The following is a 13,050-nucleotide window of genomic DNA, read 5'->3' as shown; positions in this document are numbered from 1 at the left end:
GTGGACCAAGTAATCCATCCAGTGTTTTGAGTTTGGCCATGCAGAAGAAAAGGAGACAGCAGAAGAAAATGGACATGCAGAAGAAAGTTTCCTTAGGACAGATAGAATAATGATGGTGCTGATGTGTAGTACCACCTCTTACACCTGAAATCATCCCACATTATTTTTAAAAAAGGGGGGATAATGGTTGATACATCCAACTCTTATGTACCAAGCAATATTCTACCTGAATTAACTCATGTACAAGGATTACCTCACAGAGACTATTGTCCATGTTTTACAAACAAGGAAACTGAGATACAGTAACTTTCTTGTGGAATACTAAATAATGCCCCCCAAGGATGTCTGTGTCCTAATCCTGGGAACTTGTGAATATGTTATCTCACATAGTAAAAGGGGCTTTGCAGATGTGATTAAAATTTTTTGATATAGAGAGATTATTTTAGATTATAAATTTATAATAATAAAAGCATAATATGCCAGTTAGACCAAACAGCCAAACAACCTTCCAGATGTCCTCCCGGACGTCTTTCCGGACAACCTTCCTGATGAAGCCGGGACTGCAAGGGCCGAGGTATGCCGCCGCAGCTGTGAGGGCTGAGCCCCTTGCACAAATTTCGTGCATTGGGTCTCTAGTGTAATTATAAAGATCTTTAAAAACAGTCAGGAAGAAGATAGAAGCAGAATTGGAGTGATGTGGCCAGGAGCCAAGGAATGCAGGCAGTTTCTAGAAGCTGAAAAAGGCAAGGAAATAGATTCTTCCCTAGAGTTTTGAGAAGAAATGCCACCTTTATTTTAGTCTAGTGAAACTGATTTTAGTGTTCTGACCTCCAGAAATATAATGTAATAAATTTGTGTTGCTTAAGCCACTAAATTTGTGGCAATTTGTTACAGCAGCAACAGGAAACTAATATATTGCTCAAGGCCAGGGAACTGCAAATGCCAGGGCCGGAATTAAAATGGAGGCAATCTGGTGCCAGTGCTAGAGATTTAGCTACTGTGTCACAGGGCCTCTCACAGGTAGAATAAAATTGCAGGTTAAATGCAAAATAAGTGTCTCCTAGATTTTCCTCTTCTGCTCAGAATTCCAAGTTTCAGAGAAACTAAAAAAGAGAAAGGGGATCCTATGCCAGTCCCCTTTGCTGCTTCATGTCTTCAGTCCTGGACCCAAAAGATCACCAAATAGACCTCCTATTTTAGAGATGAGGAATTTGAGGACTAAAGGGTTGTGATTTTGAAGTTACCCAACTTGTTGGTGAAACAACCAGCTAGTTACACAAGTGGTGATGAGGCAGGTGGAGAAACCAACTGATTTCAGTGCCCGATGGAATCCGAGGAAGGTGACAAGTGAAGACTGAAGAATCCAGGCTTCCTGAAACCTGTGTTTCTCATGATTCGCTTAGAAAGGGTAGGAGAAGAAATGCGAATTACACACCTGCCCAATATAATATCTCTAAAAGAATTCAAAAATCTCACTGTAGCAAGCTTTTAGCCCCTTGTAATTATTATATTTCCAAATATTTATCCTCTTTGACATCCTGATTGCTGCCCCCAGCTCTATAACACAGCATCTAAGACAGAGTGGGTGCTTATAAATATGAATGAAAGTGTTTATGATAGCATCCTTAGTGCAATGTTTTTCCAAATTTAAGGTGCATGCAAACCCCCTGGGGACCTCGTTAAAATGCAGATTCAGAATCAGAAGTTCTGGTTGGGGCCTGCGATGAGCATTTCTACCAAGTTCCCATATGATACTGATACTGCTGGTCCATGGTGTTTTTCAAAGTCCCTGAAAATAAGTCCTCCCTATCCATATACAAAATATAAGTCATATTAAGTTTGATCAGTCAATGAAAGTTTGCAAAGATGGCATAGAAACAGCACTTTCCCCTTTTAGGCACCCCTCCCCTCCCAATAAAGAGAGCAAATTGGATGCCAGGAATCAATGGAAAGAGTTGGAACAGTGCCCCAAATGCTTGTTCCCTGCACTCTGCTCGGGTCTTCCTGGGGCAGGGAAGTGTGTAATGAAAGGAAAATGGGAAATGTCCAGGATGTCTTATGCCTCCGTTCCTCTTCCATTTCCAGCCTTTAAGGAGCTTCTGCCCCTTTTGAACCGCCAAAGTCACCGCCAAACACACCGGAGTGCAGCGCCTTGCCCCACTCCACGCCCTCGCCCAGACGCAGGCGGCGGGAGGCTGACGCGCGTGCGTGTGCGCTCAGGCTCAGTATAAATAGATCCCAGGCGGCCGCCACTGGACAGAGCCGGGCTGCGGGCACCGCAGGCCATGGCGGACGAGCACCACCAGTGGCCAGGCAGCATCCTCTACAACATGCTCATGAGCGCTAAGCAAACTCACGAGGCTGAGGCTTCAGAAGCTCGGGAGGAGCCCAGGGCGCGGCCCCCGGGCGCCTGCTGGGGCTGCTCCTGTGGCGCGGTGCCCGCGTTGGGCAGAGAGGGTCCGCCGGGTAGGCGAGCAGTGACGGACCTGTACCGCTGCTGCTTTTGCGGCGAAGACCACCCGCGGCAAGGCAGCATCCTCTACCACATGCTCACAAACGCAAAACAAATGCAAGAGGCCCCCGCCGTGCTGAGGGGCGCGTGCTGGGGTTGCGCCTGCGGCGCGGTGCCCGCGGTGGGCAGAGAGGGTCTGGCGCTCCTGTATCGCTGCTGCTTTTGCGGTCAACAGCACCCACGGCGGGGCAGCATCTTCTACAACCTGCCGGCGAGCTCCAAACAAATGCACGCGGCTCAGCCGGTGGCGCTGCCGGGGGCCCCCTGGTGGAACCCCTGGAGCGGCGCACAGCGGCGGGTGGCCCTCAAGAATCCACAGGTGGTCTGCGAGGCCGCCTCCGCGGCCCTGTTGAGGACCATGCGCTTCGTCAAGTACTTACCCTGTTTCCAGGTTCTGCCCCTGGACCAGCAGCTGGTGCTGGCGCGCAGCGGCTGGGCACCTCTGCTCATGCTCGAGCTGGCCCAGGACCGCATTAACTTCGAGACCACCGAGACCTTGGAGACCGGCTGGCTGCAGAGTATCCTCACCGCCAGGCGGCAGGAGACAGAGGGCGATGAGCCACAATCTCTCCCTACGCCGCAGCAACGCTCGATCCCGCCGACAGAGGCCACACTTTTGCCATCAGCCGCTGAGGTCCAGGCTATTAAGGGCTTCCTTGCCAAGTGCTGGAGCTTGGGCATCACTGCCAAGGAGTATGCCTACCTCAAGGGGATCGTGCTCTTTACCCCGGGTAAGGGTGCAGGCCTTGGGCTCTGGGTGTTCTCTGCTCAGTAGAGCATTGGGCAGTGCCTACCAGGACGCGGGCACAGGGGAGCATCTGGGCAACAGTGAAGAAAGGGGACTAACGCAGCACAGTGGGGGCAGTTCCAGAAACTACTCCTTGTGGGTGGTCTGCTGCCAGAAACTCAGCCTGGAGGAGGGTTTTTGTTGTTGTTGTTGAGGTTTGTACTTACCTCTCTAACTTTCTGTTACTACACAAAAGTTTGTGCTTTCAAAGGATATAGATATTCCTTCTTCTCTAGTATTTTTTTGGAATATATTTTTATTGATTTCAGAGAGGAAGGAAGAGGGAGAGAGAGAGATAGAAACATTAATGATGGGAGAGAATCATTGATCCGCTGCCTCTTGCACGCCCCCTACTGGGGATCGAGCCCGCAACCCGGCCATGTGCCCTTGACTGGAATCAACCCCGGACGGTTCAGTTTGCAGGCCGATGCTCTATTCACTGAGCCAAACCGGCTAGGCCCGGGGCTTCTCTAGTCTTTTTAGTCCAGTAGCATAGCTTTAAAAAAAGTTTGTGTTTACTGCAAATTCGGCAACATCTCTTTCTGAAACCCAATTCTGAAATTTACTAGAACCTTTTTTTGTAGTTGTTGGAGAAAGTCTATGAAGGCTGGCAAGAAAGGAAACATTTATTAACAGCCCATAAAGAGACCCTTCCCTGGGGACACTGTCAGGCAGGACACTGGACTTAGTGTTCCATAGCTTTGTCGCTGAATGGTCATTTTTATGGTCCGAAGTAGCTGGACTATCTCATCCTCCAAGTGTCTGTGAGTTTTAGGCTAGCGATGGGGCAGGAAAATGACACACTGGGGTGGGTGAGCAGGAACACTATATTTTAGAGTTTGAACAGACCTTAGAGTCCTCTTAATCAAGTCATTCTGTCCTCTACCCCATTTGCAGATTAGGTAGCCTGGTCCCAAGGGACCTTACTACAACATGAATGGCCAGTGAGTTGTGGAGCATGGGCCTCCTTGTCTCCTGGGCCCGATGTCTGTTGGGTGCTGGACACTGTCTTCCACACAGTGCAACCAACTCATGGCAGAACATCTTCCTGGACAGCCCAGCCCCTACTCTCGAGTACGTCCTAATACTAAAGTCATCTTCAACCAGAATCCATCCAAAAGGGCCACAGTAGGCAGGAAGTTTCCAGGCAGCTTGGGTTGGGATAGTTTTCATAACATGTATTTTCCTGACACCAGGAGTCTCAGGTTATGTCTTATCTCCTGCCTAGCATTTAAAAAAATAATAGTGATATTTCTTTTTTATAACTTTTAAAAATATATTTTATTGATTTCAGAGAGGAAGGAAGAGGGAGAGAGAGATAGAAACATCAATGATGAGAGATAATCATGCATTGGCTGCCTCCTGTACGCCCCCTACTGGGGACGCAGCCCAGGACCCTTCAGTCCGCAGGCAGAGGCTCTATCCACTGAGCTAAACCACCTAGGATATGCCGAGCATTTTTGAAGGGGTATAGAGGGAAAATGATTCATTTAGACCTCACATTTCAGACCTAGAGACCTCAGCTCATCCCAGCAATCATTGTAGGTCACCTTTTGCTTATATTACTGTTTTCCAAACTTGCCAGTGCATTAGAAACACTTGGGCGGGGAGGGGGAATGGGGCTTGTTTAAAATCTTTGTAGGCCTCTCCCCTAGAGATTCTGATTCAGTAGCTCTAGTCCAGTCTGCAACTCTGCATTCATCATAAGTGTCCCTGCTGATTCTTAAGATCATTGGGAAATAGTTTTCTCCCTCCTTCAGCCTGTGTTATTAAACATCTACCATGTGCTTTGTTCTGTTGGAATACAAAGGTAAGCTAGGGGCTCAGTTTCTGGAAGTTTACATTTCACTAGTTTCCCTCTTTTCCTCCACCCTATCTGCACACTTCTCTCTCTCTCTCTCTCTCTCTCTCTCTCTCTCTCTCTCTCTCTCTCACACACACACACACACACACACACACACCTCCCTTATTCTTACTCTGCTGCTTGGAATCCTCCCAATATGAGTTTAGCCAGTTAACCTGACTGTGTTTAAAACACAAATGCACCTGTATTGGAGAGAAAAGTAAAGCCTGTTAAATATGTGTCCTTTCTTTGCTATTTAGCCCTTTTTATCCCCTGATATTTTCGTTTATTTATTTATTTATTTATTTATTTTTTACTGTGGAATCCATGGAACCACCTGTTTTCCTCCCTGAATTTACGTTAAAGGCAAATCTTTTTTTTTTTTTTTTGGGGGGGGAGCCACACTGTGGGGAGGGGTGGAGTGGAAATGGAAGGGTGTGGCATGAAAGCTGAGAAAAGTGATGTGGAATTCTCAAGATAAAGTTTTAATGATCCATGAATCTAGTCCTGGAGGAGCTTCAGAATTTCTGTGGAATTTCATGCAAGCCTCTTTTTACTCTAATCAGTGGAATTCAAACCCAGTAAGGCTGTGTCTTGAGCTATAGGTAGGACGGGATGTTAATGTGTGGACTGGGATAATCAGCATTGGAATATGGATCAGAGATGCTGCTTTTGTTCTAATTTTATTTATCAAATTTGGTATTTGCCTACAATAAGGATGATTCATCTATTGCCATTATTATTTTTTAAAGGACGCTGACTGGTTCTGTTACTCTGCGATGATTAGCATGGTGCTTTTAAAATACTTTCCTGCCCGATAAAGTCAATAAAAAAGGGAAAAATACTTTCTGTTGGATTTTGTAGAAAAAGAGAAGGAAAATGATTGCAATCATCATTGACATCATTTAAACAGAATGGTAAATAGGTAATTACTTAAATACAAGTTAAAGACTTTAAGGTAATATTAATATAATGGAGAATCAACAGACTTTCAAAAGCAGCCTCTTTTTACCACCTTCTTAAATTAAAAGGCACTTCATCTTTCTTGTATTATATTGCACTGTTTTACTTGGGTGTCACATTGGACTGAAAGAAGGTCACGTGTTTTCTATTTGAAAAGTTACTTTTGAACCATGTTGCAATCCCTGATGTCTTCATGTTGACTTTTTAACTTTTTAATGGCTGTAAAACAATGCTTGCAAAGACTTCATACTGTAAAGTAATATATATTTTTAAAAGAGCCTTTTGGAATGCTCCTTAGAATCACTCTTTTTTTTTTTTACCTTCCCCAATACAGAAATTATGGTACAATGAGCTAAGTGGTCAGTGTTATCTCTTAAGTTATTATGGGACTCAAGACTAAAATCAGCCCGCAGGCAAATACTTAAAATGAGACTGTGAGTCATTGTTTGTGGCTGTGAAGTTTACCACCATCAGCTGGATAATTATTATAATGGTGGAAAATTCCAGGGAGGATGATAAAATATTTTTCATCTAGCAAAACTTCTTGTCATTATACAATGGCCTGTTCCCCGCAGGTAAATGGCAAAGTGCTCACTTCTTGAAATAATTTTACTTTCTTCATATTTGCACAGATAGTGAACTGGAGCAATGGTGCGTTAAACTATATTCTACTGTCATAGTGAATGAAGTGTGCGTTTGTTGGCTCAGGGCCAGCAGCTTCTAAGTGTGAGGATACAAACATAGTGGATTATATGATGCTTCATTCTTGAAAGCATTGCTTTTGAAAACTTAGAACTGGTTCGGCATTTATCCTTGCTCTAGAAAGCCCTTTCCACCAGGAAGCTGAGCTCTTGTTTAATTTGAGAAGGGGCAGAAATGGATATATTTAAAAAGCTAACAAAGGACTCTGTGAGTGAGCTGTTAATAACAAAGAGATTTTTCTCCCATTCTCTCTTCCAGACCTGCCAGGCCTGCGGTGTGTGAAGTACATTCAGGGACTTCAGTGGGGAACTCAGCAGATCCTCGGCGAACACACCAGGATGATGTACAGAGGGTACCATGTCAGAGTCGCTGAACTGAATAGCATCCTTTTCCAGCTTAGATTCATCAGTGCCAGTGCTGTTACTGAACTGTTCTTCAGGTCCATCATCGGCGCTGTCAGCATGGATGATATGATGCTGGAAATGCTCTGTACGACTTTATAAAGGCATCTATGGGCCACATAAGTGCAGTTCACCATGAAGCGATAAGGAGTCGTGGGCAAAAGAGTGTAACATAGCATTCAATAAACTTTCTTATTATTTTTACATGCCATGCATAGTATTTTTGTATTCAATTAAAGAAAAACTTTAGTCACAGACAATTAGAAAATCCTCTGCGTCATACTGGTTCATTGTGAAGGAAAATATTTGCAACAGGTAACATATCTCTGTACATCTTTAAGGAAAGAGCAGAGTACTACACTAATAAGCTATTTTCACAAGTTTAGTGAATCTCCACTGACCCTGCTAAAATCAAATTTGTACTATTAAGTCTTAATAAATGTTAAGGTGTTAACTATTAACTTGATTGCAAAAGGTTTCATCATAATTGAAGACTTATCTCGATGTGGGGTTGGGGGGATGAGAAGAGATAAACCAAAGAACTTATATACTTTGCATAGCCCATGGTCATGGCCAATAGGGTAGTGAAGACCTGGGGGGGGGGGTGGGTAGGGGCTGGGAGGAGGCGGGAAAGGGGGAAATGGGAGATACATGTAATACTATCAACAATAAAAATATATTTAGGAACATCAAAAATAGTTTAAAACCTAGCCAACATAAACAAAAATTAAGTTATCTTTATAGATGACATTATGGCATTTAATATTAGGACATGCCAGTGTTGGTGAGGGTAGCCTTATGTCTGCCTTCATTTCCACTTCCATCTGTTGTATGGAAGACTGTCTTTGTATCAAGTAGAGTCAAGTGGCCGTCTGTAATCATAGGGGCACCTGAAAGTGAAGTAGGAGTTTTTCAGTTTTAGTTTGGGATTTTTCTGTATGCAGTAAATAAAGTCCAACAAGAAATGTCCATTCTATAATTCCAGAAAGCTCAACATCATATAAACCCCCAATTATATCTCACCTTTTAGATGCATTATATATGTAGCTGTCACATTGAACAATCATGGCACAGAGTCATAAAGTGACTTTATTGTTGGCTCCTGGTGCCCCTTTAAATGCCATCTGTAGAACTAGTTCTTCCTTGTCTCTGAATAAAATATATGGCACTAAATGTTTATTCACTTACTAGAGGCCACGTGCATGAAAATTTATGCACTGGAGGGGGGTCCCTCAGCCCGGACTGCCCCCTCTCACAATCTGGGAGCCCTCAGGGGCGGGAGGTGACCCAGCAATCAGGGAAGGCGATGCCCCATCACACCTCTGCTGCTGCCAATGCCGGCAGCACAAGCCTTGGCCGGCCCTGGTTACCTGAGCCTTGGGCAGCCCTGGGCGGCTGGGCAGCCACCATCCAAGGCTTGCATGCACCTTGGGCCAGCCCTGAGTGGCTTGGGGGCTGAGGGGACTGAGGGATTCTGGAGGCAGGTGCGTGGAGCAGCCAGGACCACCTGGGGATGGGCCCAGCCTTGCTGCGTGCCTGCCAACCTGCGGGGCTGAGGGGACTGGGTGCCACCATTTTGTGGCTGTGGGCACCGCCATCTTTAAGGGCGTGGCAGCCAACTAGCATATCCCCTCCTTATTGGCTGTGGGCACTACCATCTTTGAGGGCGGGGTAGTCAATTAGCATATTCCCTTTTTATTGGCTGTGGGCGCCGCCATATTTGAGGGTGGGAAAGTCAATTAGCAATTCCCTCCTTATTGGCTGTGGGTGCTGCCATCTTTGCGATGGTGTGAGGGTCAATTAGCATATTCCCTCTTTATTAGATAGGATAGGTAATAAATTGCCCATTAATGATTACTACATCTAAACCCATTGGAAGGAGTCTTCAACTTTCTTTTGTGTGAATCCTATGGACATCTTAGAATCAGGCTCCCAGAATAATTCAGCAAATAAAATACTTGGGAATACAAAGGTAACATGCCAAGACATAATAAAATTATTAAGTTTTAAAAATATTTTAAAATGTGGCATATGTGCTTCCTTATCAACACATTAAATACCAAACTATCTGGTGGCAGATCAACCTTAATGTCAAAGCAGTGATCAATATAATTGAAATTTCAAAGTAACTTATATCTATAAAGTGATAAGAAAATAACTGAGATTTTCATTGCTTACTGTTGGGGGACCCCAAGATTACCACCCCATTCAGAGATTTTCAAGAAGGTTTCATGGGATTCAGCATATAGTTGTGTTAAGGGCTAAGACTGTTACAAAAATGTGTAAGGATACCCCTGGCTGGATGACTCAATTGGTTGAGCATTGTCTCACGCACCAAGGGGTTACAGGTTCGATTCCTGGTCAGGGCACATGCCCGGTTTTCAGGCTTGATCCAAGGAGGGGGTTGTGCAGAAAGCAGCCAATCCATGTTTCTCTCTCATTGATGTTTCTCTCTCTCCCTTTCCCTCTTCCTCTGTCTCTAAAAATCAATAAAAACATTACAACAGAGATGTGTAAGGATATATGGCTAGACACCAAGGTGGGGTCTGGAGGAATCCACATGCTCTCCCTCTCCCATGAGGAGTCGCACAGAGCACACCCCTCCCAGCAGTAAAAACTCAGCAGCATATGTGTGATATTCTTGCCTAGGGAAGCCCTTTGAGATTCATAGTTTAGGGCAGCAGTCCTCAAACTTTTTAAATAGGGGGCCAGCTCACTGTCCCTCAGACCGTTGGAGGGCCGGACTATAGTTTTAAAAAAAACTATGAACAAATTCCTATGCACACTGCACATATCTTATTTTGAAGTAAAAAAACAAAACGGCAAAAACACCCGCATGTGGCCTGCGGGCCGTAGTTTGAGGATGCCTGATTTAGGGTTTTTATTGAGGGCTAGTCACATAGGTACTCTCTACCAGCATGTACCAAAATTTCAAACATACAGATAGAACAGGTGTTCAGCATAAGCCCCATTGTTTGCACAATCTAGGCATAGTGACTGACTCTAATGAATTGGGGACGTGTGGGAACTCTCCAAATTGAAATTCCCAGAAATCAGCCAAGGGTCAGCCTCGCAAGTGGGCCATTCAGGCTAAGGATAGCAGTCTCAGTTTGGCGCTGTTAACTTGTCTGCGCACTCCAGTCCCTTGGCCCTTGGCCTAGGTGTCTTGACAGAATTATTATCAGCGGGATCCCACACAGCAGGCTGAGTCCAACCTGCAGTATTGATCTCACTTATGCCCTGTACAGTCATGGACTTCGACAGCTAAAACATCTCTTATTATCCATAAAGGTCTGTCTTGGAAAGCCCAGCAGCTTCCTCTGTAAGTTTCTCTATTAACCTGGCCTGAGGCATCAATTCAGGCTCAGCATAGCTCTGCCAGTGTCACGAAGGTCAGGGCACACACCCAAGCAGTGCAATCCCCGAGGACACATGGGGTCACACACGTCACCTGGAAACAAAGCTGTAACTCTTATATCTTTCTTCCATCCTCCAAAAATCTATACCCCAAGCAGGACATGCATTGAGTAGGCAGGACACGATACCAGGACCTCCCACGTGGCTTCCCACCGTGGTTCCTCCTGCCCCGGGGTTCTCAGTTCAGTCCTTGCTTTCAGAGGCACCGCCTGAGGCAGTCAGTTCCAAATAGTTCTGTCTGCGACTCAAGTCCATCACCTGCCAAGTGTGCACGGCATGTGGAGGTGATCTGCGGGACTGTGCCGAGCTGGCCCACCCCTGCTGTTTCATGGTCACACAGTCACATGCCCTCTGGGCTCCGCAGTCCTGAATCTGAGTGCTCACAGCAGCTTGAAATGGCAGCACAAGTGTTTTTCTTCAGAAAGAGGAGAAAAGCCCTGGCTGGTTTGGCTCACTGGATAGAGCGTCGGCTTGCGGAGTGAAGGGTCTCGGGTTTGATTTTGGTCAAGGGCACATGCCCAGGTTGCAGGCTCGATCCCCAGTAGGGTGTGCAGGAGGCAGCTGATCAGTGATTCTCTCTCATCAGTGATGTTTCTATATCTCTCTCCCTCTTCCTTCCTCTCTCTAAAATCAATAAAAAATATATTAAAAAAGAAAGAGGAGAAAGCTTCCAGGAACAGATATGAAAACAAAGATAATTAATGTCCTGCCCCTGCCCCTGTGATTTCCCGGATGCCAGGGTTTGTTATTGTTGATGTTGTTGTTACAAAGCCCGTGTGTCCAATTCACTAATCCTATCTTTACAATTTTTCCTAATCATTTCATTTTTCGCCCAGACCTTTAACTGGAAGGGTTGTGTGCCAGATGGACAAAAACATTTTCACAGAATAACATTTTTATCCAACTTAAACCAGAAAGACATCATATTGTGGAGAACTGGTCAGAGCAAGATCCCGGTTTTTCCATATTCTTTAAAAAAAATGGATTTACATAACCCCTCCTCGCCCATGCCTCTTGTCCAGATCATTTATCCAGTGAGCAGCCCGGAAACGATCAATCCCTTTCAGACCACAGCTGCCTGGAGTGATCCAATTGCCTTACTAAGGTGTGTGCAGCAGGAGAAAAGCGAGGGAAGAGGAATCAGGCTGCCAATCCATTGTTGCAAACTGCAACTACTCTGGAAGGCTCACATCCACAGCCGTGAGCCATCACACCACCACAGAGGGGTTCCAGAGCCTGATCGGTCAGAGGTGGGTGGAGGGGGCACATTCCCCCAACTTGCAGATTTCAGAGGAATCACGAGTTAGGACTGCAATCAGGCTCTGCATCAGAACTATAGCGCCTGTCCACAGCTCCCTTTCTCAGGGTCCTATTCGAGAACCAGCTCTTACCCTAGGGCAAGCATGTCAGACTCAAAGGCTAACACAGGCCAGATAAACAAGGTTTAAGTGTATGTGGGCGGCAAAAAAACAAAAGCTTCAATTTTCATAGAAACATAGGTTTATTTTGGTAGAGACATGCTGAATACAAAGGGCTGAAAGAAATGAGTCATCGTTAACATAAAATAATAGAACATTTTAATAAAAATAAATATTTTTTCTTGAACGTTAACTTACCAGACACTGAATAACTGCACAAATTAATAAGTGTAATGCAAATAAACCTATTTTTCTTGTTCTCTGAAAGCGAAATATTTCTTGTTGTGCACACCAACAAGTCAGTCCAAAACTAATGACGTGGCCATCGGCTGCTAAAATATCCGCTGCTGGTATTAGTGGAGAGAAATGGTACGCCTGCGCATAAGGCGCATAAGGGAAATGAATGCAACACGATTCTAGTAATCAGTCATTAGCGAACGCTGTAGTTTGTTATTAATAATTATGTATAACAGGATATTGTAAAAATTAAGTCACAACATTTTTATTAAAACGTTTCTTACATACTGTTATATTGGCTGGGTCACAAAAATATTCGTTGTGGGCCACATATGGTCAGTGGGCCACGAGTTTGACATGCTTGCCCTTGGGCATTTGAAAGTGACTCAGCTGAGCCAGCCAGCATCCACATGTTTTCATAGCTGCTGATACTGATAAAGCCCATAGCAGGCTGTATCAGGTTTCAGCATGGAGTCAGGTCCAGATCATTGTGAAGCCAGTAGACCCCAAATGCCAGCAGCTCTTCCTGAGCAGCAGCAAAGCTGAGACATTGTAGGGCCAGACATGTATGTTCCAAGTCCAAGGGCTGAGTCCTTTTCACCTTATCAGTCTTAGGGTCCAAATTGACCCATGGGAAAATATACTCTTCAGGCCAGAAAATCATCAGCTTCTAAGAGTAAGAAATCTGATTTTACAAGAGCTCATTAGCAAAATAAAAAGTACTTTCTAAAATTCCTAAAGTGGATCTTTATCTGGAGGTTGGCTCCCTT

General features: G+C 45.0%; 1 protein-coding gene across 1 annotated transcript; it reads left to right on the top strand.

Moving 5' to 3' along the window:
• Nucleotides 1-2,285: 2,285 nt before the first annotated feature.
• On the top strand, nucleotides 2,286-7,310 carry NR0B1 (nuclear receptor subfamily 0 group B member 1; the record flags this gene model as incomplete). Its single annotated transcript, XM_079765200.1, has 2 exons — nucleotides 2,286-3,243; nucleotides 7,066-7,310. 2 exons carry the CDS (start codon nucleotides 2,286-2,288, stop codon nucleotides 7,308-7,310), a joined length of 1,203 nt encoding a protein of 400 aa, XP_079621326.1.
• Between the last annotated feature and the right edge of the window lie 5,740 nt (nucleotides 7,311-13,050).

Source organism: Cnephaeus nilssonii (assembly GCF_951640355.1).
Source record: "Cnephaeus nilssonii genome assembly, chromosome: X".
NCBI lineage: Eukaryota > Metazoa > Chordata > Mammalia > Chiroptera > Vespertilionidae > Cnephaeus > Cnephaeus nilssonii.
This window is presented reverse-complemented; position numbering and strand designations above follow the sequence as displayed.